Source organism: Chanos chanos, chromosome 9, assembly GCF_902362185.1.
Source record: "Chanos chanos chromosome 9, fChaCha1.1, whole genome shotgun sequence".
Classification (NCBI taxonomy): Eukaryota; Metazoa; Chordata; class Actinopteri; order Gonorynchiformes; family Chanidae; genus Chanos; species Chanos chanos.
This window is the reverse complement of record NC_044503.1, coordinates 9458841-9483157: the sequence shown is the minus strand read 5'-3', so window position 1 is coordinate 9483157 and position 24317 is coordinate 9458841. Positions and strand designations below refer to the sequence as shown.

Here is a 24317-nt window from a genome sequence, read left to right as displayed (position 1 = left end):
ACATCCTATCAAATACTGTCACTTGTATGATTTGTGAATGGTTTCTGACCCCATGTTTTAAAGTGTATTATGCATTGATGGGTATTACCGATACTTTGTTGGATAAAATATCTTGTTGATCAACTGAAGGAGTGACATCTGACATGGCCATGTGTCTCTGGCCACACTTTTCCCCACAAGTCTACTGTGGGTCTTTCCACCATGCCTTCTCTTCACATACACACATTCATACTAAAGTAAACACACACACACACATGCGTGGTAAAAATTTGATGATCAAGAGCCCCCCCCCCCCTCCCTCCCTCCCCACATTTGAATTATGTCCATTTTCCATATAATACACATTAAATAGCACAGAGGTCACAGTTAATTTACAAAAGATAGGATGCCTGAAGCAACTAAAAACGTTCTAACAGGCATTTTTGCTCATTACAAAATCACTCCCTAAACCCACCCAGACCCTCCCTCCCAAACACCAACCCAAACCATGTTTTTTTTTTTCTTTTTCCATTCCTTTTCACAGATGAATACACAATACTCAACCATCATTCTCACTCTTTACCCCCAAAAGATAGGAGAAAAAAAGTCTCAAAGAAATCCACAAGAATCCAGGAAGTTCTTTTTAATTCCATGGGAAATCAGTTTTTTTTTTCTTTTTTTTTTTTTTAAATTCAAGTCTCCTTGTTTCACTGTGCAAAATTGTACACTCCTGTGTCACAATTTGGCAACATATTTTCAGTTATATCGATCCCTCCAACAATTCAACCTTCTTGACTTCAGTTTGTAGGGTTGTGAAGGTGAGAGAAATGTGTCCTCCAAAAGTCAACAAATACACAGTGCTGTGTTTGTATGATTTCTCGATGTTTAGAGGCATTTATCTTTCAGATCTCTTGCATCGATAACACCAAACCTTGAACGTGGAATAAGGCCATAAATGCAGATTACAGAATAGAATATTGTGTTGCTTTTGTCATTGTTGTTGTTGTTGTTTTGAATACTTGCTAACGCTGCCATTATTGTTTTTCTTTTGAAATTACAGGTGCAGAAAAGAGTGAGAACATCCCTATGAATCATGTGTCTACCTTTTAAAGAGATATCAAGTTCCTCCTGCCCTCTGCAACATTCACTTTAATATTACAATCTCTGTGTCCCAGCCTACATCAGTCACCATTCCATTTCAAGTCAGCGCAATGCCAGAGAAAAACAATTCACTGATCAACAATTCTTCATGTTGTGTGCAAAATATTATCAGGCAGATTTTTGCCTCTGTTCTTCAAGTCCTCCATTCAGTTCACTGAATAATAGCTACTCTCCTTACAGAATAACTACAAATATCAAAACATTCGTCTTTCTATCACAAACTCTTGTTTGATATAACTTCTTTGCCAATGAAACTTTTTTTTTCTTTTCCTTTTTTTCTTTATTGTTTAAACTACAGACAAGCCAATCAAGAGAGGGTTTTTAAATCTGTCTGAGCTATCTTGGTATCCCAGCATCCTCCTCTCCTTCTCAAAAGACCTCTTGAAGACCCAGAAAAGTCTTTTACTACATTGTATGACAGCTTAACCACGCATTATGGACATGGACTACTCTGTTCTGTGAATATCCATAACTCAGTCTCATTGCACCTAGACAACTGAGCTATCTTGCTATGTCCGAAGAAATGATCAAATACTAGCAACTGCGTGAGGTTTAGTATGCCCAGAGATCAAGGTGTTCTCTGAATTTTATATTTGTCTGATATGCAAATGCAATTGAAATAATTCAATAACTGTAACCACGATATACTGCAACATTCAATTAGGTCATTCAGACAGATGTAGACAACGTCACCGGGTATTCATTGTCTTCATTCAGTGATCTGAAACCAACAATCAATATTCAGTTTGCCATACAATGATGGAACCTACATGTGATAACTGTAGTTTAAGAACAGCCAATGCTTATGATGACTTTTGGAAACAGTGTCACATCAAAAACTTGCTGTACTACGGCTCTCTTGAGGGAAATTTTTTTTTTCAATGTTTCCTATTACTAAAGCCTTTCCTTTCATTTTTTTTTTTTAATCAAATGAAGTTATACAGGACAATCGTAAAACGTATGGTTTTAGGCTTAATTCATTGTATTGTAACCACTTAACTCAGTGTTTATTACCAGCCTGCTGCCAAATTCATGTTATAAGGGCTTTAGTCAGGTTGTGCAATAAAATTGAGGGTATTTTTTCTTCATTTGTTGAAACGAATATGTAAACAGATTTGAGAGGACATAAATTGACACAAAAAGTCAATGCAGCAACAGTGTTAATAATTACAGTGATTTAAGACAAATGACTGACATTGCTCTAGACCATTCAACACCATTATTTCTCCCAATGCTATAGTGTCACTGATGCCTTCAATTCAAGTAGATGAAGACTATTTGATCTGGATCTTTTTTTTTTCATGTTCCATTCACTGCGCATGCTGCATGGACAGTGAATATGACTAATTTCTGCTTGGTCACACCTGTAATCAGCATAAAGTATCTAATTATTTGACCACTGCAGCTTTCTGAAATGCTCAGACCATGGGCTGTCCCCTAGCACTCAGAAATCTCTGTTTGCTTCACTTAGGTAAGATTACACACATGCATTCAAATTATCAATAAATTTTTGGCTCACATAATATGTACAGTAATATAAATTACTGCCTGGAAAGGGTCTTTTCTTCTGTCTGAATGTATTCTTTTAGCTGATGATTCCCCTCCCCCAAAATATATCAGATTTTAGGATGCTTGAAAAAAGTATGACAGAAAACACTCCCATGTAACCAGCTAGTACTTTCCCAAATTCAGAGGTTAAATTATTAAGTTTAAGAATCATTGGCATTTATCGATCTGTGATACTATACTGTAGTCATACATTCAAGTTTAAAGTTAACAACAGTTGGATTTTTGTGATGCATCTCCTCTTGTTTAAAAATGACCGCAACCACATGCTTTTGATAGGAAGTAACACTCCTCCATCAGCCTTTGATCAAACTGAATGTAGCATTCTAACTCAGAACCCCTTTCCTGGTTAGTTCACTCCCACCCCAAAATAAATAACTAATTCATTAATTAATTAAATAAATAAATAAAATGGAAAATATAGCATTGAGGTGAATGCAGATGCTCATACTGTAACACCCAATCTTTTTTTTTTTAAAGCATCTTGCATTGAATCAAAGGCCACAACTCAAAAAGTCCCTTATGCCCCATTTTCTAAATACCACACAAAATCCCCTTACTGTCCACCTGGCATCACTCAACGAAACAGAGAAGAAAAAAAAAAATACTACAATAAAAATAAATTAAGAGGAACAACATTTGTCTTCACATGACACAGTAAGGCTCGCGGGGCAATTGAGGTTTAGTTCTACAACAGGGAGGCAGATGAGCCAGCAGGCCCTTCTTCAGGTCCTTGTTGAGGAAGAAGCAGATTATGGGGTTGACCCCAGCCTGGGCAAAGCTCATCCAAACCGTGGTGGAGAGGTACCGGTGCGGAATAGTGCAAGCCTTCACAAAGACCCGCCAGTAGCAGGCCACAATGTATGGCGACCACAGCACCAAGAAAAACAGAGTGATCACATAGAACATCCTGCCAAGCTGCTTCTCAGCCTTGAACTCCTCCATGCCCAGCAGGCGGCGGTTCTGGTTGTGCAAGTTCTGCCTGATCCCCAGAAGAGTGGGTGGCATGGGCCCTCGTCCGAATCCCGCGATCCAGTTGGCTGCTGCCTGACCGGTGGCTCCAGGCCCATGGAAGGTCCAGTTTTGGCTGATGGCTGGGACCATCTGGACAGGCTTCATCTTCCGGTGCTTGTATTCAAAGAGCAGGAGCTTCATATAGACCACGTGAGTGGCCAGGATTAACACAGCCAGCATCAGCATGAAGCCCAATGTGTCATTGGCTTTGAAGTAGCGATGCTCAAAGATGCATTGGTCCTCCTCGCGGATGAACTTGTAAGTGCCCACGTCAAAAACTGGTGGGAATGCCATGGCAACAGACAGCGTCCATACCATGCATACCACAGCCACACAGGTCCAAAAAGTCATGCGCTTGGAATAGAAACGATGGTGAGCTATGGCCATGTAGCGCGTGACGCTAATGCAGAAGAGCATGAAAGCGGCGTGGAAGCAGAACAGCACGGCCATGAAGGCCACCACCTTGCAGCTAAGCACACTGTACGTCCAAGCAGAGCCATTCTTAATGGAGACCAGCACAAAGGGGAAGCAAACTGCTGAGCGGATAGTGTCGGCCAGGCATAGGTCCAGTAGGAAGTAGTAAGGAGCCTTATGGAGGGCTCTATCACGTAGGACCAACAAGGAAACCACCAAATTGCCAACTAGGCTGATGCAGATGATCAGTCCAAGAAGGACCAGCTTGACATAGGTGGATACGGCTGAGGAGGGCCCCCCACCAACCATGCTCCCTGTGGTGGCCACCACAGCTGCCAGGGGACTGCCAGGCCCATCACTACTCTCATTTCCATTGGCCATGTCGTTTGTTCCCTTTTCACGCCCTCTTTTCCTGTGGGGCCAACTTCTCTGTTTTCCTCTCCTCCACCTCCTCCTCCTCCTCCTCCTCCTCTCCCTCTCCCTCTCCCTCCTCCTCCTCCTCCTCCTCCGGCTGAGCTTTCGTCCGTCCTCGTGGTTGCCTCTCTTTGTGTTCTCACATGAAACCAGAGAACTTCATTCTGCATTGCCCCATTTTACACAGTCTGCTCTGGCGCTTCCTTCAAAACTGCCTCTTCTCTTTCCAACCACTCCACCTGTGATGAAAAACAAGCAGTATTACATCTGCACTCAGGTGTTACTGGGAGTGACTAAAGATGATCAGACAAGGGCTGATTTCTGTATAGGGCTGACCTTCACTCTGAACGAAGATCCACTGAAAATATTAATTAACCCTGGACAACTCTTTATGTGCATTTGTCTAATCCACAAGCATAAACAATTATTGAATACATTTGATAATCATTAAAACGTATGATCATTTATTACTGCTGTGATTAGTTACTAACATTAAAATTATACTAAAACTCTAAAATTATACACATTTTGAATGTATATAATTTGATGATTCTGTACTAGGAACCTGGCATAGTTTTTTTGTGTGTGTGAGTGTATGTGTGTGAGTGGATTCTTTTAGGTCACCTAAGGTGAAATTTAAATTGATTGAGTTATTGATCACAAATTTTGCTGTTGACATTTTGCTGTGCACCAGTTGTTTTTAATGAAAGACATGCAAGTCTGTAAGAGCAATAAGAAGACCATATCCTGTTTTTGTGAAGTACTACAACACAAATAGATAGTATGGGATTTTGACTCTGTAAACTGTAACTAACACCTGGCCTCTTTAAATTAGCTCTGATGTCTTGAATAAATACCAACTTTATTAAGTGTGTCAGAGGGGAATTTAAAGAGACAAGTGACAAACTGTTATTTTTTTCTAACATTGATTTGCATTGATTGATCTGTCTTCAATCTGTTTCCGCAAAGTACCGGGCTGAAATACTTTACCAAAATACTTTACTTGCAGGATTTTAAGCCATCCATTATATACAGTTTTACGGTTTAGTTTTGAATTTGAATCAAAAGAGAAACATGTCTGACTTGTTTGTAAAAATCCTGCCAATTATTATCCATTTCCTGTAAACAGAAATCAATAAATGGTTTCCTGAACATGTGAACCAGTGCTCCCATAAGCATCTGCTGTTGCATGCTGGGGAACATCTTCTCCTTCCCCCTCAGCACGAAGCAGATCAGCTGTTTTCTCCACACGCTACATGGCATGCCAGCAACTAGTCTGTCACAGTAATTACCTCGCTTGTTGCTAGGCTACAACACCTAACATCCTTTTTGTGTGTTTGAGTGTGGGTATCTGTGAATGTACTATGAGACAGAGAAAGAGAGAGAGGGAGAGAAAGAGTGAGATTGAGAGAGAGAGAGAGAGAGAGAGAGAAAGAAAGAAAGAAAGAAAGAAAGAAAGAAAGAAAGAAAGAAAGAAAGATAGAAAGGAAACGCCAGGGTGGAGACAGGGGAGGGAAAACAAATCACTGGAGATATGTAACACAGTTGCTGAGACCTGACTGTGGGAAATGCGCCGTTACACTCTGGCCAAAGTTTCACCAAATCAAATAAACAACACCAGGAGAGAAAGTCTGAATTTCTGACCCTGATATCTCTGTCTGCACGATGGAACACCGATATGGTGTTGGGAGCACTTCGCAGTCCATTTGTATTCATCAGTTTTCACTGAGAGGTACAGTAAGGGGGGACATGTCCAAAACAATAATGACAAGCCCAGGTGATGATTATGGTGTATCAGAGTCCAGCAGGAGAGAAAACAGCACTGACCTATTGTTTCAGAGCAGGCATACTAATGTATTTCTGTCACAGTAATTACAGCAGCTTGTTGCTAAGCTACAGGAGCCTTCTGCCTTGTGCAGTGTATGTGTATCTTTGAAAGACTGAGAGCACAAAAATTTGTGTGCGGTGGGGAAAGAGTGTGAATTAGATATTATAAGTATTCAAATGGATGATACGCTTCCCAATGGCGATAACAGTTCATGGAATCCATACCAAATTTGAATTGTAGCTTTGCATAGTCTTGTGTACTCTACCCATCTATTCATACTCAGAGAAATCATTATTTCTCTACTATTCATTTTTTTTAAAAACATATCTCTTGCTGAGCTCTCTCTCTTTATGTTCAAGACATTATGTATGAACCATTTCATGCAACAATCTGCTACAGAAGCACTACCATGCTGAATAATTAATTACGTGAAAAGACTAGGCAGATAGTTCAGTCTTATTTGGGTGGTTTAGACTGAGGTTACAATTGGTCTATGCTCTGTATTGTAAATACTGCCCCGGAGTGATCTTGAAAGCAAATTATGCACTGTCATGACATCTCCATTCTTCCCCCTACACTGTTTATAAATGTCATAATCACAAATGGCCTGCTCTAGATCCTGCTGCATCATTAGAATAGTATTTGCCCCACCCAATGTATTTTGACAAATATCTCAAATAGTGTCACCGACCGACACTCTTGATCGTTCTTGTGTGAACGTAATGCCTTTGGAAACGTGATTTTGATACCTTGTTTTTCCTGATCAGTATTTGGGCAACAAAGGTGTCAAGGATCAGAACCACCTTCGGAAACCATTTCCTCTTCAGAACAACAACAATTCCTGTAGTAGGACTGTATATAAATTTATATGATCTGCTTCTTAACCACACTAGTATGCGTACTTAATCATCACATATTTGCATCACCCACATTCCTCAATTCACCCCAGCAGATGTCACACTTATGTCATCTACTTCAATGTTAAGAATGTTACTGACTAAATGTACGTTCATTAGGACTGTTTGCAAGAACCAGGATAAAGAATGGCCGTAGTCTAATCAGAGTTGTAGGGCTAACTCCAGATAAAAGGCTCCGAACATTTGCACGGGTTTAGGTATTATCTCAGGGCAACAGGTAAGAGAAAGTAAGCTTTTCCTGAGTGCTATGTGAAAGCAGCATTCATTAACCTACAGTTAATACAAAGAAAAGCCCAACTTCATATGTGCAATAAACGCAAGAATGTTTAAAGTATTTAACAATGGCTGTAAATCCAGAATATTCTCTGTGCAAAGTTCACAGGAAAAGGCATATCTTTTTAGCAGACAGAGTACATAATAATAGTAGTAGTAATGGCAGTAATGCTAATATTCATAGCAGAAGTGAAAAGAATGTGGCATTCCAAATTATGTCTATTTTGATTCCAGTTTGCTGACTGATTAGTTTGAATGCTTATTATTCTATGAGGATATCAGCTCAAAGAGACAAAACATGAAAAAAAAAATGATAATGAGTGAGAATATGGGAGGGATTAACCTTTTTGTGTGATGGCATGAATTATACCGCTTGGTTGACGGGCCATCACTCCAACAGTTCAGTGACTGACCACTAGGAACTTAAAAAAAAAAAAGATTAAGAGAACAAGAGACAGTGCAACATATGACCACTTACTAAGTATTTAGTTCATTAAACTAACTTACTGATTGTAATTTAACTGACAGAACTGATCTTAATCGTTGTATTGTTTTCATTATCTCATTTAGAACTAATTAGCCATTACTGGGGTCTTCCTTTCCCTGCTCAATATGCATTTGTACGCTCAGGTCTTGAGAGCTGTAATTCCAACCCGCGGATATTGTATTAACATGGTGGGGGTCTTCGTAGGCTATAATAACGGGAGGGGCCTCGTAAAACGGGAGTTGGTTGGGGGTAGACAGGGCCGTGCCACAGTCAAGAACTGGATAGCAACAGCAGAGTACCGTTACCGCGGTCTCGGTGGGAGGAGGCGACGCGGTGTTCACCAACCAAAAAAGCTTGATACGTTAAGACTCTCCACCTATCGTTCGGATACAGTTGAAAACAAAGAGAAGTACAAATCAGCACGTGTCGTGATAACTGCTGCTTTTTATCTTAGGCTGTAGGCTATTTCCATTTGAGCAAATGGAGCGCATGATAGGCGACACTACTCTAAAACATTTATCATTTGACAAAAGCATTGTCCGCCTATACCCCTGACATTGTCCAAACTGCCACTGATGGGCAGTCTTTGAATACATGAAAAGTGAGTGGGGGCGAAAATGATTTATCACTGAAAGCTGATGACGTGACCCCAACAGCCAATGCCCATGCGTCTAATACGCGAGAGTGCTAATGACCTGTATCTAGACCATCAAAATGCATAAGCTTCGGAAAGGGCCGTCTTGATAAGATTTGACAATAACGCCTACTTTGATATGTAGAGTGAAATATGCTTTTCTTTAGGAACAAAGACCCCGAATCTATAAATACCACACTAAAACTCCATATTTTGTTTGCGTGCTTGTGTGTCTACGTGCTTGTGTGTGTGGGTGAACATTTGTACAATAAGAAGAAGATGTAACAGGCCTGCATTTACAGATCAGTATAAGGGATATATAGGATGCGTCATGTGCTAGTAAAGATAATAGGGGTTGTATTTGTTGTTGTTATTTTAAAATGATCAGTGATCAGTTTGGCATGGATGATTCTCTACTAGCAAAATGCATAATTATGACAGGTTCACAGTGAAGACAAATATTCGTGAGCTGTCTTAGAATGGCATAAAAATGCGATTGAGCATCTTACCTAGAATTCTAAGGCTTGTCCTCGAGACAATGGCTCTAGATTCTGTTGTAGGCCTAGAAGAGAGCTTGTTGCAGTTTGCAAAAAAAGAAGACAAATAACAAAGAAAAAAACATATTTTGTCTAAATCGCAACCTTGAGTCCGTAAATCAAACATGAACCCAAAATGTAATCCAGAATGAACCTCGACGTCTTTGTAAATAACAGGGAATAGAAAATAAATAAATTAATTAATACTGGGAACGGTCACGTCTGTAGAAAAAATAAACCAAATCATGCTTCAGTGTGAAGGCTTCTGTCGAACTGTTTCCCTCAAATTATGCCAGCTGCAGATATCTTATGTAAACACGGGTTTTAAAAAACAAAAAATATCGTTTCCTCTTTTTTCGTGTGCATGTCATGTCTTCGGGTTTTCCATAAAGCTAACCCAAGATTCAGCAATATATTCCCATCACACAGTGTCAGAATAAAATCAATAAACAATCTCAAACAAAATAAGTCAAATTATTCTCAGTTTTTAGTAAGTATGGAATCCTGAGTGACAGCGACCTTAACATATTTCGATTTCTTTTTGTAAATAAGGATTGGCATTCGCTATTACGCTACAACAAGACGCAGGCTTCGAATCTTCATTTTCTTGTTGAAATCTCGACCATAGCCTAAGAAGCTTTCCCCTGCCAAAACGAAACCCACATCTTATCATCGATATTGTTTAATCCTTTTGATGTATCAAGCATCATTCTTCGGTACATCCAGCAGTGTGAGCACTGACCGATCACAGAGTACAGTCATCCTGTGTGAGGATATGTACATAGGGCATGAAGGCGCCCTATATATTTAAAATGTATACGCCTGCTTCGAGCTTTGATGTAAAAGGAGAAAAGATTCACTCTTCATGAAAATAAGCCTCGATTGTTTGCTCGGGAGAATGCCATGTCCCTCGGTGTCCTGAATTCTTTACTGAATTAAGGTTGAAAACGAAAAAAACTAAAAAAAATAACCAAAATGAAATGGCTCTTTAGCGTGGTGAATTGGAAACAGCGGCTTTGGTCCCTGCGTTCAGCCTTATTTATTCTTCGGCTCTTTTCGTAAACGACTAAGCGAGACTCGGAATCATTCGGTGTAGTGCTCGTAATGCCGCTCGGTATGTATGCTGCATTTTACTCAACTTCACATGCGCGCGTTCTGTACAAACTTATGGCAGCCTAGCCTATATTTATATAACCAATAATATATAATCCATTATACTGTGATATTATGATACTATATTTTTTTCAGAAAATAATTATTTTAAAAGATTTGCATGCACAAAAGCGTTTAGTCATGTACAATAAGCACAGCCAACACTTCTGAAAAGTTAACTTTGTAGTTACACTCTTGCTGAATCGTTCAGTTATTTAGAGAACTATTATCAGTCAATCAGTCAATCAATCTATCTATCTATCTATCTATCTATCTATCTATCTATCTATCTATCTATCTATCTGTCTGTCTGTCTGTCTGTCTGTCTGTCTGTCTGTCTGTCTGTCTGTCTGTCTATCTATCTATCTATCTATCTATCTATCTATCAAACAATATATATGTTTGTAATTAATATAGTGAAATGGTATTATGGTTTGTATTCAAGGAAAGTCCAGAGTTTTTATGGAACTTTTTTCCCCTGCAGGATAGAAACATAATACCCTAGACCCTCCTGGTGATTTTTTGATTGAAACAGAGAGTGTTATAAGCCAGCTCACCTAGTAGGGCTTCGGTGTAGAAGCATTTAGTCTCTGTGTAAATTCCTGGTAAAAAGGTGTTTTGTCTCTGCTTGACACAGCTCTCTAGCGCCTGCCCTCTTGCCTGCCACAACAGCTGTCCGAACCACTGGAAGCCGCATGAACAGATGGCTTCTCCTGACAAAAGGAAAAGGATACAGAAGAGCTGAGGACACAGAAACCCTCACTTGAATGGATATAGCACAAGTTGCATCTTTTCTGGAAATAATCATTTAAGATGGGGGTTTGTGCACAAATTGATCTAGCTTTTGAAAAAAAAAAAGCATCATGTTGTTAAGAAGCTTTGAAGTACTGAAAAGTCATGCCAGGAATTGCCCAAATTCCCATATCATTCAAAAACCATTCTATGTCCACAACAGTCTATCGTATTGCTCTGTATGGTTATTTAAATATAATTTAAAAGACGTGTAAGGAGCGTGAATTAGCTTAGGTCTCATTAGAACATATATGATTGCCATTTTCTGTTCTCTTAACAACATAAGTGTGATCTACACTGAAGCATATATATTCCACACCTTTTCTCTGCTGCGCTCATGTAACACAGAGCTTAGGTTTGTGTCACCTCACTTCAGCACACCTTTACCTCATTAGTGCTACCAAGAAATTTTTAGCATTTCTCAGGCCTAATCAAGCTGGCTGACCCCAACTGGGCATGATATCCTCTGACTCTCTAATACTGCTCTCTAGTGGCAAAGAAGAAGCATGGAGGTTTACCATGTGTGATACTTTGACAAAGGTGATAGAGAAGTGCCTTCTAGTGACAAGGGCATCCATTGTTTAAGGTCTTTGATTATGACGCTTTATTGAGTTCCCCACTCAATAAAGATAATGTTGTCACTTATGTTACTTACAATAATCCACAAATTAGGACAGCAGGGTAAACCACACTGAATTGTCTTTAAATGAAATTTCCATTTGAATGAACTTTTTTCTTTTTCTTTTTGCTGTTTATTAGAGATGTGTATTTTAACATGGTGTCTGATTATTTGAATAAACCCAACTATAAAATGACATCTTGACATTACTATTTATATATTGTGTATATGATAGGTTGTTTACATACCAATAAGTATTTCATCTGTTTGTTTATTTCTGAAAACTCTTTAGTTTTTTGGGGTTTTTTTAAAAATGTGAAATACATGAAACTGTTGAGCCAAGCATATCTGACAAAACATGACTGTCAGAAAGGGGGAGTGTTTCACAAAGGAAATCAAAATGCTTAACTAAAGAACTTGTGGGGCATTGTGGTATTCTTTAGACATTTTGCCAACCACAAAAATAAGACATCTTCACAAAACGTACCGTCAACATGAGAACACAGCATCATTTAGCAACTTAGGACAGCCCCAATATGTAAATTTTTCAATACATTTGGTTACGCTTCCTTTTATGTTACTTATTATGTAGTGCCCATAACTGTAAACACAGGTGACAAAGGCGCGACTGAATTAAAGGAAAAAAACAAACCCATTGCTCTTAGATTTTTGTTTGTTTACTCCCAAAAGGTTAAATAGCCAACCAAATGGAATAAGAATTGTGACTTTCATTCAAAAGCTATGAGGCTCCTTTAATATGATGCATCCAATTTAGCAAGTTTCTTGCTGCATAGAAGTTTGTGATGTATATAAAAATGTAGCGTTTTGGATTATGAGAATGCTCTCAATCAAGAAAAGAGTATAATAAGGTTGATCTTTGGTTCTAAATGTCTATCAAAACTACAGTCAAAGTCACAGTTTCATTCGCAATGAATAACGGTTGATTTTGAACAAAGCTTTTCTTACTTATTTGAAACTGATCCGCCCTTTACTATACTGTTATAAAATCTGAACACAAAACTGTGGATCATCAAGTTTCAGTGACAATTTAGATTTTAGAACCTGAAAGGAATTTTATAGTACGTGCCCACAAAGAGAAATACTGACTCATAGAAATATGATTCAAATTTGTGATGAATCACAAAGGTAAACGGGAGCAAATGATTAAGTTCAGGTATAATTATTCATTTTGGTTGTAGACAGTGGGTAATATGATGTTGTGATGCATGGGTAAAAGTATGTAAAATGTAAAGATTTTAAGATTGCGTGAGTGTTTTGACATACGTACTACATCAACAAACATGTTCTGAGGTTTCTCTCTGGACCAGAATATTGAGGTCTCCCTGTGCACTGCATTTTAATTTTAATACCTGCTATGGAACATCTAACTCAACTCACCGATGTCCCTGATGATTAATTGATACGGCAAATCAGGTGAATTATCCCTTGACTAGTCTCTGCTGCAAGACAGCATTACCATGAGTGTGGAGGTACTGTGCCACGCAAAAGAGGCTTAATATGGGCATGACTAAATGAGTCCCAAAGAAATTAACTGGGGGAGACTGTTCTCAGATGTCAAATTCATAATTAAAGACATACCTCCAAACACTAAGGAGGCCTCAGTGCCTTCAAAACCAAGTTTGAAGCGTTGACACAAACACTTGAAGTGAGCCAGAATGAGTTTAACTCTGACAAATTATTGCATTGTAGTCATCTGTTTACAGATCCAATGTAATTCGCCATTTCTGTTCTAATAGGGAAAGAATTAGCAATGTGTTTCAAGCTTTGTTTTCCAAAAATCACCCACAAATTATTCAGTTATGCTGCATGAAATGACAACATGATAGATGTTGTCAGTGATGAAATATTTATACTTAATACTTGTGACAGGTGTTGCATATACCTAACCACTATAAGATCAACGTCAGTATAACTCTTCACTCGCAGCAAGACCTTACACTTGCTTTTTACATACAAGCACACCGATTTAACCAGAGTGTCTGAAACGTGCTGAATGCTATTTCATTGTTGCACCATGCAGAACTAATTCTGAGCTCAGCATATCAGTCATTTCAGTCTTTAATTATCTTTCATCAGATGTTATCATTTCGTAGGGGACAATCAAAAAATTGTTGCGTGTAACTTTGACGTAAGAAATAACAATCACACAGCGAAAAGACTTGATAGCAGTGCTTTGGTGGTTTAGTATGATCTGTCACTCTGATTATGCATCATCATATTATCGTTGTCTAGTCCTGGACAGCACCGTTTTATCATGTAACAGGGCTGTGTGTAGAATGTTTTCAGTAACCTTTGGCTTCAATCATTCTTTCAGTCTTTTTATTTTTTGATGACACAGAAAGTTTTCATGGTATAAGTAAAGCTTGCTTATATTTTGTGCAAGACATCCGGAATATCTTCCGTGGTGTGGCTTGAAATTATCAGGTGAGTCCTGAACTCATAGGTAAACTCAAGGAATTTTTTCGAATTTCGTCTTAGATGAGTGTTAGCTGTTTTACCACATAAATGCTTGGAAACATGATGTTGTAGCTGAGAAAACAATATAGCCACTGGTTTTTAATGAAATGTACATATATTTCATATATTTATATATATTCTCTGGACTAAGTAGTTAAGATGACTGAGAGAAAAGATGGCATGTTGATGTAAAAAAATTAGCCATCAATCTGCAGCATATCCTGACAGTTTTGACATAACTTGTTTGGACTATTTTATGACAATGTAATTAATCTGAAATAATACCAGACAAAAAATGTCATGCCACTACATCTGTCATCTCTGCAGTAACATACTTTGCATTATCTGACATACTCCTGTAAAGAAAAAAACACTTTTATGGGCGAAAGTTGGTTATCACAGGTCCTGTAGTCCATATTGCTATTCATAATGCAGGACAAGGTGTCATGCACTGTTGATAAGTCTTTGTCAAATTTTTTTGACCATATGAAATATAGCACAAATATAGATATAAGCACTTATAATGAAACGCTAATCTCATTCATGTTGTTCTTATAGGTTTTTTGTTTCTCAGATTTTTTTATTTACAGTGGAATTAGACACTGTTATACATTAAATTGTACAAATTATTATTTATCTTTTTTTTTTTTTTTATCTTAAACATAAAATAGTACAATTTTTGAGATAAGCTCTGGTATACACTTTCTCATGAGGGGCAACATGCAGTCTCTTATAAATGTTTATTTTTATTGTTTCATAATTAAAAACAAACTTCATGCATTCAAGACACACCGTAAATCTGGCAAGAGCATTGATCTAATTTAATGAATTTCCTTTAAATTCCCCTTTTAACTGATAACCTAACAAGCTGCAAGGTTTTCTCCCGATCGTGTTGCAGAGAGCTGTCGCATAAGCAGGGGTCTTGATGTTCAAACCATACGTTCACTTACCGCCAAACCACAGCAGAACACCATACACTTGAGGAGTTACAACTCTTCAATTCTGCTTGTTTACAACAAGAATGAGAATACATACTGATACCGCAACACTAAAGACTCCTATCAAGTCACTGCAACTCTCCCTATTTCAGACTTTTACTTTTTTTTTTTCTTTTCATTTTTCCAATCAGATTTGAAACATCTCATCCTCTTTTCATATTTCAGCCAGAGAAACACAGGAAGAGTACAGGATATACAACGAAAGCAAGGTAGGTAAAGAAAGCTTTGTCTATCTGAACTCTTTATTTCTCGCTGCTGTTCTCCATTTATTTACAATGACTTTTGTTAGATTACGGAAAAGTAAACATAAAGGGAAATGCTGTATCAGAATGAAAAATTCAAATGTATTTCTTTAGAGCATTCATGTTAAGACGTCGGTGGTTAGACTAAAAAATATATGATAATCAATTCCACAGCGAACAGTATTGTCAGTTGTAAATACAGGTCATCTTAATCTGTGACAACTCTGGCTCCTTTCCCGTTCTTAACATTTTGTCTCTTTTTTTCGTGATGCGTCATGATGCACAAACCTGACTTTGCTTGCTTGGATAATTCTGCTTTTTTTCTCAGGCACAAATACAAACAAAAAGTCTTCTCAGAAGTACAGATAAACTAATTTTTGCATCTCTAAACTCTGGTTAGGAAACAAAAAAAAAAAAAACACACTCAAATTTATCTCTGAACATTATATTATGCAATGTATAATTTTGTTTAACTGAGAATAAAGCAACCGCAGATGATCACATATTCTCTTGCCTAAACCAAATCTACCATGGGTTTAAGATAGTGAAACATTGCATTTCACTTAAGCATTATTTCAGTGAACCATTTTCAGCAGTTCCAGCTTCTTCAGAAAGTGTATGTGGGTTTTTTGATGAAAAGGTGTACATGGAGGGAATGAGTCAGACAGGCTGAAGATTATTTTACCTTGGAAGTTATGTGATAAAATACAAGAGTATTCTGGATAAATACACCACAAGTTTGCACTCAAAAACAATTTTTTAGTACGGAGAGATATTTGCTTGAGATTGTATGCATTGTTTTGGGTAATAAGTTGTAAAAATGAATCAGGACATTGAGTCAGGGTATGTTGAGTTTCACTGTCTCTGTGATATGCCCACACTTGACTGATATTGTGTGACGATCATTAGTAATACTGAAACATTCCTTAATATGAATAAAAGAAAAAATATGTTTTATAGTGTGAGTAATTTTCCACCATTGAGAATCATGTAGTCGAAACCGGAAAATGTTACACGAGTCACTTTTTTAAGGAACATTTATCAATATTGTAATGATTCAGTGTAGTAGTCTATGCTGTAGGATCATTTTACTTGCTGGGAATGTATCACCCTTAAAATAGAATCCATGTGAAGTTACTGTATTGTTATTGTTTAATAATAATCTGGTATATAAACCAACACTTAAAAATTTCCGTATACCAATTTTCAAAAATAAAATACTTCATATAAGACAAAAACTCATGTGTGTGGCAGAGCAAATCTGGTACAGAATCTGCTCTGTTTGAATTTGCAATATATCATGATTTGTGCACACATAATTGCAGCTACAACATTTTGTTGTTCTTTGTATGGATCTCAGGTCAAAGGCTTGTTTGCATGTGAGACAACAGCATTATCGTCAACCACAAAAACTCTTTTGTTTTCTTTTTCTCAAGCCATATCCCCCTTCCTGTTCCTGGGTTGCTTTGTTTTGTGCATGTTTTTGCAAATGCAAAATGTGTGTGAGTGGTGGCTTCCTGTAGGTGAGAGAGGTCAAAACCCTCGTTGAATTTCTCAGTTATCGAGTCTATACTACTGCTAGGCCACTTTTACTGAAACAAAAGCTTGGGTGAAAGTGAATCAAGTGCCCCACGCTGCCCTCGTATTTTTACAGCGGAATTGAAACATTTGCTTGAATTGTAGGTGCCATTGTTGGGTACAGTTTGAGGCGAGCAACTCCAACGGGTTACATGTGCACCGGTGCAGAAACATTGAAGTTCTCATCCCACTCTTGAGTTATTTTTCGTTACCCCATTCTTGATGTCTGATGAGGGAAAAACCCCAAGCGCATGCCTGGCTTTTGTGAGAGTGTGCACAGAATCCTTTGACTTTGCACAGTATCCTCAGACCTTCTTCTCAGCATTTTATCACTTTCACTGCAATCGTAGTTGGAACAAAAGCTGCAGCTGTAGAATGTTCCACCACAAAACGTAGGAAAGGCTGAACCCTGTATTTCAGAACGACGTAAGAAAAGAGTGAACCCTAAAATTCAGTCGACGTATATTTAACGAGGACAAATGTTTCAGCAGTACCCTAATAGGGCGATGTTATGTGTTTAATGTTATTTTTTTGTGTATGTGTGTGTGTGTGTGACTGCGTTAGGGATGCGTGAGTCTGAGAGAGAACGAGTAAGGAGCGGTAATGTAGAAAGTGAACACTGGGAGCCAACGTCTCTGAGAGAAGACAGAGCAGAGAAGCGTCTGCCTCACCTGAGCCTCAACACCATAGCTCAGTCCGCAGGGCACTCGTCGGCTCAGGTACTGTGCGTACCCGTCCGTTTCGGTGGGTGTGTGGGTACGTGTTTGTGGGAAATAAGAGGAAAAAATACTGTTAAAAATCTAATTTCACCCAGTATATTTTCGTATTAGGGTGAATGGAACAATGACTGTTATTTTAATACACAACTATAAATTTAAAATGTTTGAAATGACCGTGTTAAATGTTTGTCTTTCCTTTTATTATTATGAATTATTGCATATAATAAGAACAAATATGCTGCAAACACAGAGCAATCTACTGAGCCAAATCTGTAGAGAGTATATACATTCATTTTAAATACATAAAGTGAAACACATATTTCGCTGTTCTGAATGCACCATGGTCCATATTAATCACAGATATTTCTGAGGATAGAGCTCTTGTTCATGTGAATGGCACTGAGTGACCTGCTCCACTGAATGCACCAAGGGTAATGGGTTAGCAGATTGGCTTTGATATATGTGTTCACCTATTGAGGTTCTGTGAGTTTAAGCAGAAGCTGTGAGTCATTCTAGGCCTCATGGTGAATGAACCACCCTGAGGTCGAATGAGACTATGTAGCAGTGAGAGGCCTGGTTGGTTTGTAATGCGGAGTTCGTGTTGAGGACTGGTTGGTTTGTAATGCGTGTGTTAGTGTTGAGGACTGGTTGGTTTGTGATGCGTGTGTTAGTGTTGAGGACTGGTTGGTTTGTGATGCGTGTGTTAGTGTTGAGGACTGGTTGGTTTGTAAAGCGGTGTTAGTGTTGAGGACTGGTTGGTTTGTAATGCGGTGTTAGTGTTGAGGACTGGTTGGTTTGTAATGCGTGTGTTAATGTTGAGGACTGGTTGGTTTGTAATGCGTGTGTTAGTGTTGAGGACTGGTTGGTTTGTAATGCGTGTGTTAGTGTTGAGGACTGGTTGGTTTGTAAAGCGGTGTTAGTGTTGAGGACTGGTTGGTCTGTAATGCGGTGTTAGTGTTGAGGACTGGTTGGTTTGTAAAGCGGTGTTAGTGTTGAGGACTGGTTGGTTTGTAATGCGTGTGTTAGTGTTGAGGACTGGTTGGTTTGTGATGCGTGTGTTAGTGTTGAGGACTGGTTGGTTTGTAATGCGTGTGTTAATGTTGAGGACTGGTTGGTTTGTGATGCGTGTGTTAGTGTTGAGGACTGGTTGGTTTGTAATGCGTGTGTTAATGTTGAGGACTGGTTGGTTTGTAAAGCGGTGTTAGTGTTGAGGACTGGTTGGTCTGTAAAGCGGTGTTAGTGTTGAGGACTGGTTGGTTTGTAAAGCGGTGTTAGTGTTGAGGACTGGTTGGTTTGTGATGCGTGTGTTAGTTGTGAGGACTGGTTGGTCTGTAAAGCGGTGTCAGTGTTGAGGACTGGTTGGTTTGTAAAGCGGTGTTAGTGTTGAGGACTGGTTGGTTTGTGATGCGTGTGTTAGTGTTGAGGACTGGTTGGTCTGTAAAGCGGTGTTAGTGTTGAGGACTGGTTGGTTTGTAAAGCGGTGTTAGTGTTGTCATCGACAGAGTGCCAGTGCGGGGGTTAGGAGACACTTTCCCCAGATGGTGCCACTGAGCTCACAGCAGCTGATTCAGAGCAGACCGTCAGTCCTACGACCAATCTCCAGATTAGCACAAGGTTTGTACAAATGATACCAAAATACATCGTAATATTAATTTGTAAACTCAGAATAACTCCTTAGATTGAAAAAACATTGATTTACCAGGGACTTGTGGAAAATATCTATATTACACATCTACTACTGTCAAATATCTTCCAGTGTTCTTTTGAAAATGAATGAATATAATGCCCAGAATTTAAATTCCTGGCCCAGAAAGAGCTGGGAATTGGTCGCTCTTGTACTCTTTTATTTTATTTTCATTATATATTTCTATATTTCTTTTGTAAATATTATTGAACAATAACATGTTCTCACATGTTTTTAATTCAAACAACTTTCAATCTAGTTCAAATTCATAAAGCATGATTTCCGATTTATTTATCGGTTTACCAGCATCAGCCAAGCTATTTTACATTCCTGACTGTACATCTGTACCGGTTGGTCCAATTTGTTAGGATGTAAAGAGAGTCATTTTGACCCCTCAACTGTTTATAAAGTGGAGAAAAGAGGAAATGCTACCTATCCAACCAGCCAAAGCCCTGAATATAACAGTCAGCCCAGGAGACTCAGTTTCCTTCAAACCAGGTAAGGGTTTCAGCAGTGCTACTCATGCGGAGTACTGGTTACAACTGAATTATTGCTGTTTCATCAGTGTGGCATGGCTCTTTCTGTCTCCGTCTTGCAGCTCTGCCCAGATAAGGTCAAAGGGCTCAAGCTCTTTGTTCATAAATGGGCGATGTACGTGGCCAGGCTGTGACAGCTGCTTTGAAGAATACCCATATTTTTTGAAGTAAGTCACGTTTTTTGAAGTGAGTCATATTTTTTGAAGTACGGCCTATTTTTTTTGTTTTTTTTTCTAAAGTAAGTCATCATTTTATGCATAGCCTGAGTCTGCATAGAATACTGTGCAAACACATCTTTAACTTACCTGTTTGTCTGTGTTTGATCTGATCATTGATTGTCAGTTTATTGCTTTTTAAATATCATAGACACCTCAATAATGATCATGCATTTGGAGATAAAGCTATTGCCCAGTGGAAGATTCAGCAAGAGCTAGTTCAGCATCTGGAAAATCAGGTTTGGAGACATTTTATTCTCTTCATTCACATGTCCAGAGTGAAGAAAAGTATTGTAAAAGTGATTTTTGAAAATATTGATGGTTAAAAATTGAAGCAGTGAATTTCCTGACCTTGAAATGAAATTGTGGTGAGTGTCAAATCAAAACAAATACATGCTCTAAAATGTTCCTTCTAACATTAATTAGATTAATGTGTGCTGGAATGTGGGTTTTTCAGACCCCATGAATAATGAGCCTAAGCCAGATATCTTGCTTTAAAAAAAAGGAAAGAGAGAAAGAAAGAAAGAAAGAAAGAAAAGAATAAAATATATCTCCATTGCATTTTCAGCTCATTGTAGAGAAAGAGAAACTACAAGCAATGCACCATCACCTCAATCTTCCTGAGCACAGGTCGGTGCATATGGTGAGTGTATTTGTGAAGAAACACGGAACAGTCAGACTTCCATGTTCTTTCTCTCTACCGAATCATTGCCGATCTTTTGGTAAAAACGTGATTTGCTTTGCTGCTAGAGAGCAGTTTCAGACTGGCCAGGCAGACTGTCGGTGAGTGGGCCACTGTCCATGGTAACATATGGAGCTGCAGAGAGTGTCAGTAAAGGACCAGCAGAACTGGGCCAACAGGGTTCTTGGAACACTCCTGTCCCTAACCTGCTGGCAGGTATCACCCACTCTTCACTCTCCACCCATGGTCATCACAGTCACTAACAATAGCGTACACACACGCGCACACACACACACACACACACACACACACACACACACACACATGCACAGAAAAAGAGAGAAAATGAGCCTTTCAGAAATTCAGTTCACTCAGCATGTCCAGCACGGACGAAATTGTAAAAACTGCCCGAGAGCATGATTTTATCGTTTCATCCTTTCAGTAACCTACTTACAGCCACATAGATATATATATAAGACTTTTATTTTGGCCCACAATCAGTTAATCATTTGATCTTCTGTCTGATAGATTTCATCACCGGTTTGGAATATTACAAACACACTAACGTCAGACCTCCGTACACCTACGCCTTCCTGATCAGATGGGTGAGTTTGCAATTTACACTGCTTTACATGACTTATGAAAGCATTTACATTTTTTTTTATGCTCTTCCTAAAAACTGAATGACATCATTTTAAATTTGATTATGTAATATTCTGAAATATTCTTACATGTCCTCCTGTGCCCCGCCGTGTACTCCCAGTCAATACTAGAATCGCCTGACAAGCAGCGTACGCTGAATGAAATCTACAACTGGTTCCAAAGAATGTTCTTCTACTTTCGACACAACACCGCAACATGGAAGGTACTGTGATTACGTAAATCAACTGAACAAACCACTCCAAAGGAAAGTGATTTATTGAAGCGAAAATGACATCTGGAAAATATTTCAGATTTTGTAGCATTATGAATTGTACTATTAGGCTGTTTCATTGAGGTCCCACATTGAGTTGCACTCCACAAGCGCTTGACTTGAATTTCCGTTCTGATGGTGGGTTTCAAATCACATCAGAGTCCTTCACTGACTGTGTCAAATTTGTTATAATATTTTTTTTGCTGTAGTGGTAAGGATTACTTAAGGGTTTAAGAAAACTGATTGCATGTCTTTTTTTAGGGGTACACGGTACCACTGCAACATAAGTTGCCTGTCACTATGAATCATCTCCCTTTATGAAAATATCTAAACGAACCTGTGTTTATTCTGGTCTCATCTTTTATTTCTGTTGAACAAAAGACTACTATTTATATGTTAGTTAGCAAAAAAAAAACAAAAAAAACGGAATCAAAATACATTACTCAGTATTTTAGCTGTATGGCTACTGAAAATAAAACATTGGGTATTTTTAAACCAGAACGCTGTTCGGCACAACCTCAGTCTTCACAAGTGTTTTGTGCGTGTGGAGGGAGGAAAGGGAGCTGTCTGGACGGTGGATGAAGCTGAGTTTCAAAGGAGAAAGGGGCAAAAGTTAAACAGGTGAGAAAATCTCTCTCACGTAACAAGAAATACGTCTGCTGTTGCGTGGAGCGTCTGAGCTGTCTAACACTTCACACTGAGCATTGTGTTTGTTGATAGTTTAAACCGAGACAAATGATTTTTCAGGGACTATTCATCAAAATGGCTGGTGCCGTTCTCCTGTCCTCCACCAAGACCCCCGAGCTATGACGCCGAAAGACCAGTTTCGCTAAGTCCACACAGAGAAACATCTGAGGAACATCAAACTGACATCAGCTAAATTATGGCTTTTTCATAATAATGGATGACAATGATGATGATGATGATTCACAGAATGATGACAGAATTGCTGCCTTTTGACGTCAGCAGGGAATAAGAACTGAATTAACCTTCAATGAAATTTATGTAAGTGTTATATAAGCAATAAAATATGCTTATATTAAGAACTGTTTTGAGGAAGGAGTTTCTGTTATTTGATCTGGTATGTATGTACAAAGCATATTCTTTTGCATGGACTCATATTTTTCCCCTGATGATGTCATGTAGCGCTTTTCAAAGCACATTTTTACCAAAACTGAGATACACTGGGACAATACAAATGTTGAGTAGTCCAATAAATCTCTTATTTTTTTATATATTTTTATTATATGTTGTTGTTTTTTATTGTGATAAGTTGATTTTTTGCTATGTATTCTTCACTATGTTGACAATGTTTAATGTGTATGTGTATATACGTGGCTGTAATGCAAATGATACATTTCCTGAATGGCTGAGAACTGTTCAGTCAATTTAAGCTATTAATCATAAGATTTAGTTATAAGCTTTCCTGACAATTTGTGATGATTGTATGCAACAGAAAAAAAAAATGGATAAACTTGTAATAAACACAAAAATTTGATATAAACAGGCTTCTATTTGAACAGTTTAGTAGGTCAGCAGAGCTGTTTGTGAAATGAAAGCATTTTATGACACAAAATGTTGTTCCAGTTGTGCACCTGCCACAGGCAAAGTCATTGTTAGAGTCCCCCTTCTGTCTCAAACGCAGTGTGAAGCCTGTGAAATGTAGTGTAAAAACACAGAGATGGGGTGAACCGTCAATACATGCTGCCACAAGAGGGCGATAGAGTGCAACAGTATGTTGTTCATGGGTGTGGTATCCTCCATCCAAAGCCTCTCACCATTTCAGCGAGTACAATGGGAGAAAAAAAAAGAAGAAAAAAAAAGACATACCGAAAACAAAATGATGGACAAAACATCATCTATTTCTTCACACGTTATGGCATTTAACTTTATAATCAGGAGTAAATGTTTGTCTGATCACAAACAGGTCCATCAGCGGTCTTGAGAACGATTTCTTTATTTCAAAACAAGCCACACTTTCAAGTAATGTGCTTAGAATATGTCTCATATGATATTAAATACCAATAATAGTCACTACACTACAAACGATAACAATAGTAGCAATAATAATATTAACAATCTTATTTGTTTTGTGACCCCAAACCCCCCACCACCACCACGACCACCTCACCCCACCCCCCCTTCCACACACACTCCCACCATAACTCCCTTATATGTCACAATCAGCGGGTGAAATAGAAATGAGTCCCCCCCCCCGCCCCCCCGCACCCCCACAGTTGTCTGTTTTGTCTGCCAGTATGGATAAAATGCTCACATACAACATGAGTCTTTTGTACTGGCAGAATCATTGTCAGTCCTCTGACTCTTGTTAATAGAGCCATTTCTGTCTCCAGCGCACACACTTTCCCATGATATAGACCACAGAGTGTTTTGAATAACAATACAATGCACCCCATAAAACAACCAAGCAGCTATTTAGTTGTTAAGGACAATAGTCAAGGTTTTAAGGACTGTAGCAGAGAGTG

At 38.5% G+C, this 24317-nt stretch overlaps 2 protein-coding genes across 2 annotated transcripts; one reads left to right on the top strand and one right to left on the bottom strand.

Moving 5' to 3' along the window:
* Positions 1–3351: 3351 nt before the first annotated feature.
* gpr173 (G protein-coupled receptor 173) lies at positions 3352–4515 on the bottom strand. The gene has a single exon (XM_030784990.1). It carries the CDS (start codon positions 4513–4515, stop codon positions 3352–3354), a length of 1164 nt encoding a protein of 387 aa, XP_030640850.1.
* An 11809-nt stretch (positions 4516–16324) lies between these two features.
* On the top strand, positions 16325–22456 carry foxp3b (forkhead box P3b). The gene is made up of 8 exons (XM_030785158.1): positions 16325–16347; positions 20084–20188; positions 20388–20475; positions 20805–20879; positions 20987–21134; positions 21447–21523; positions 21682–21783; positions 22331–22456. The coding sequence occupies exons 1-8, from the start codon at positions 16325–16327 to the stop codon at positions 22454–22456; spliced, it is 744 nt and encodes a 247-aa protein (XP_030641018.1).
* The last annotated feature ends 1861 nt before the right edge of the window (positions 22457–24317 follow it).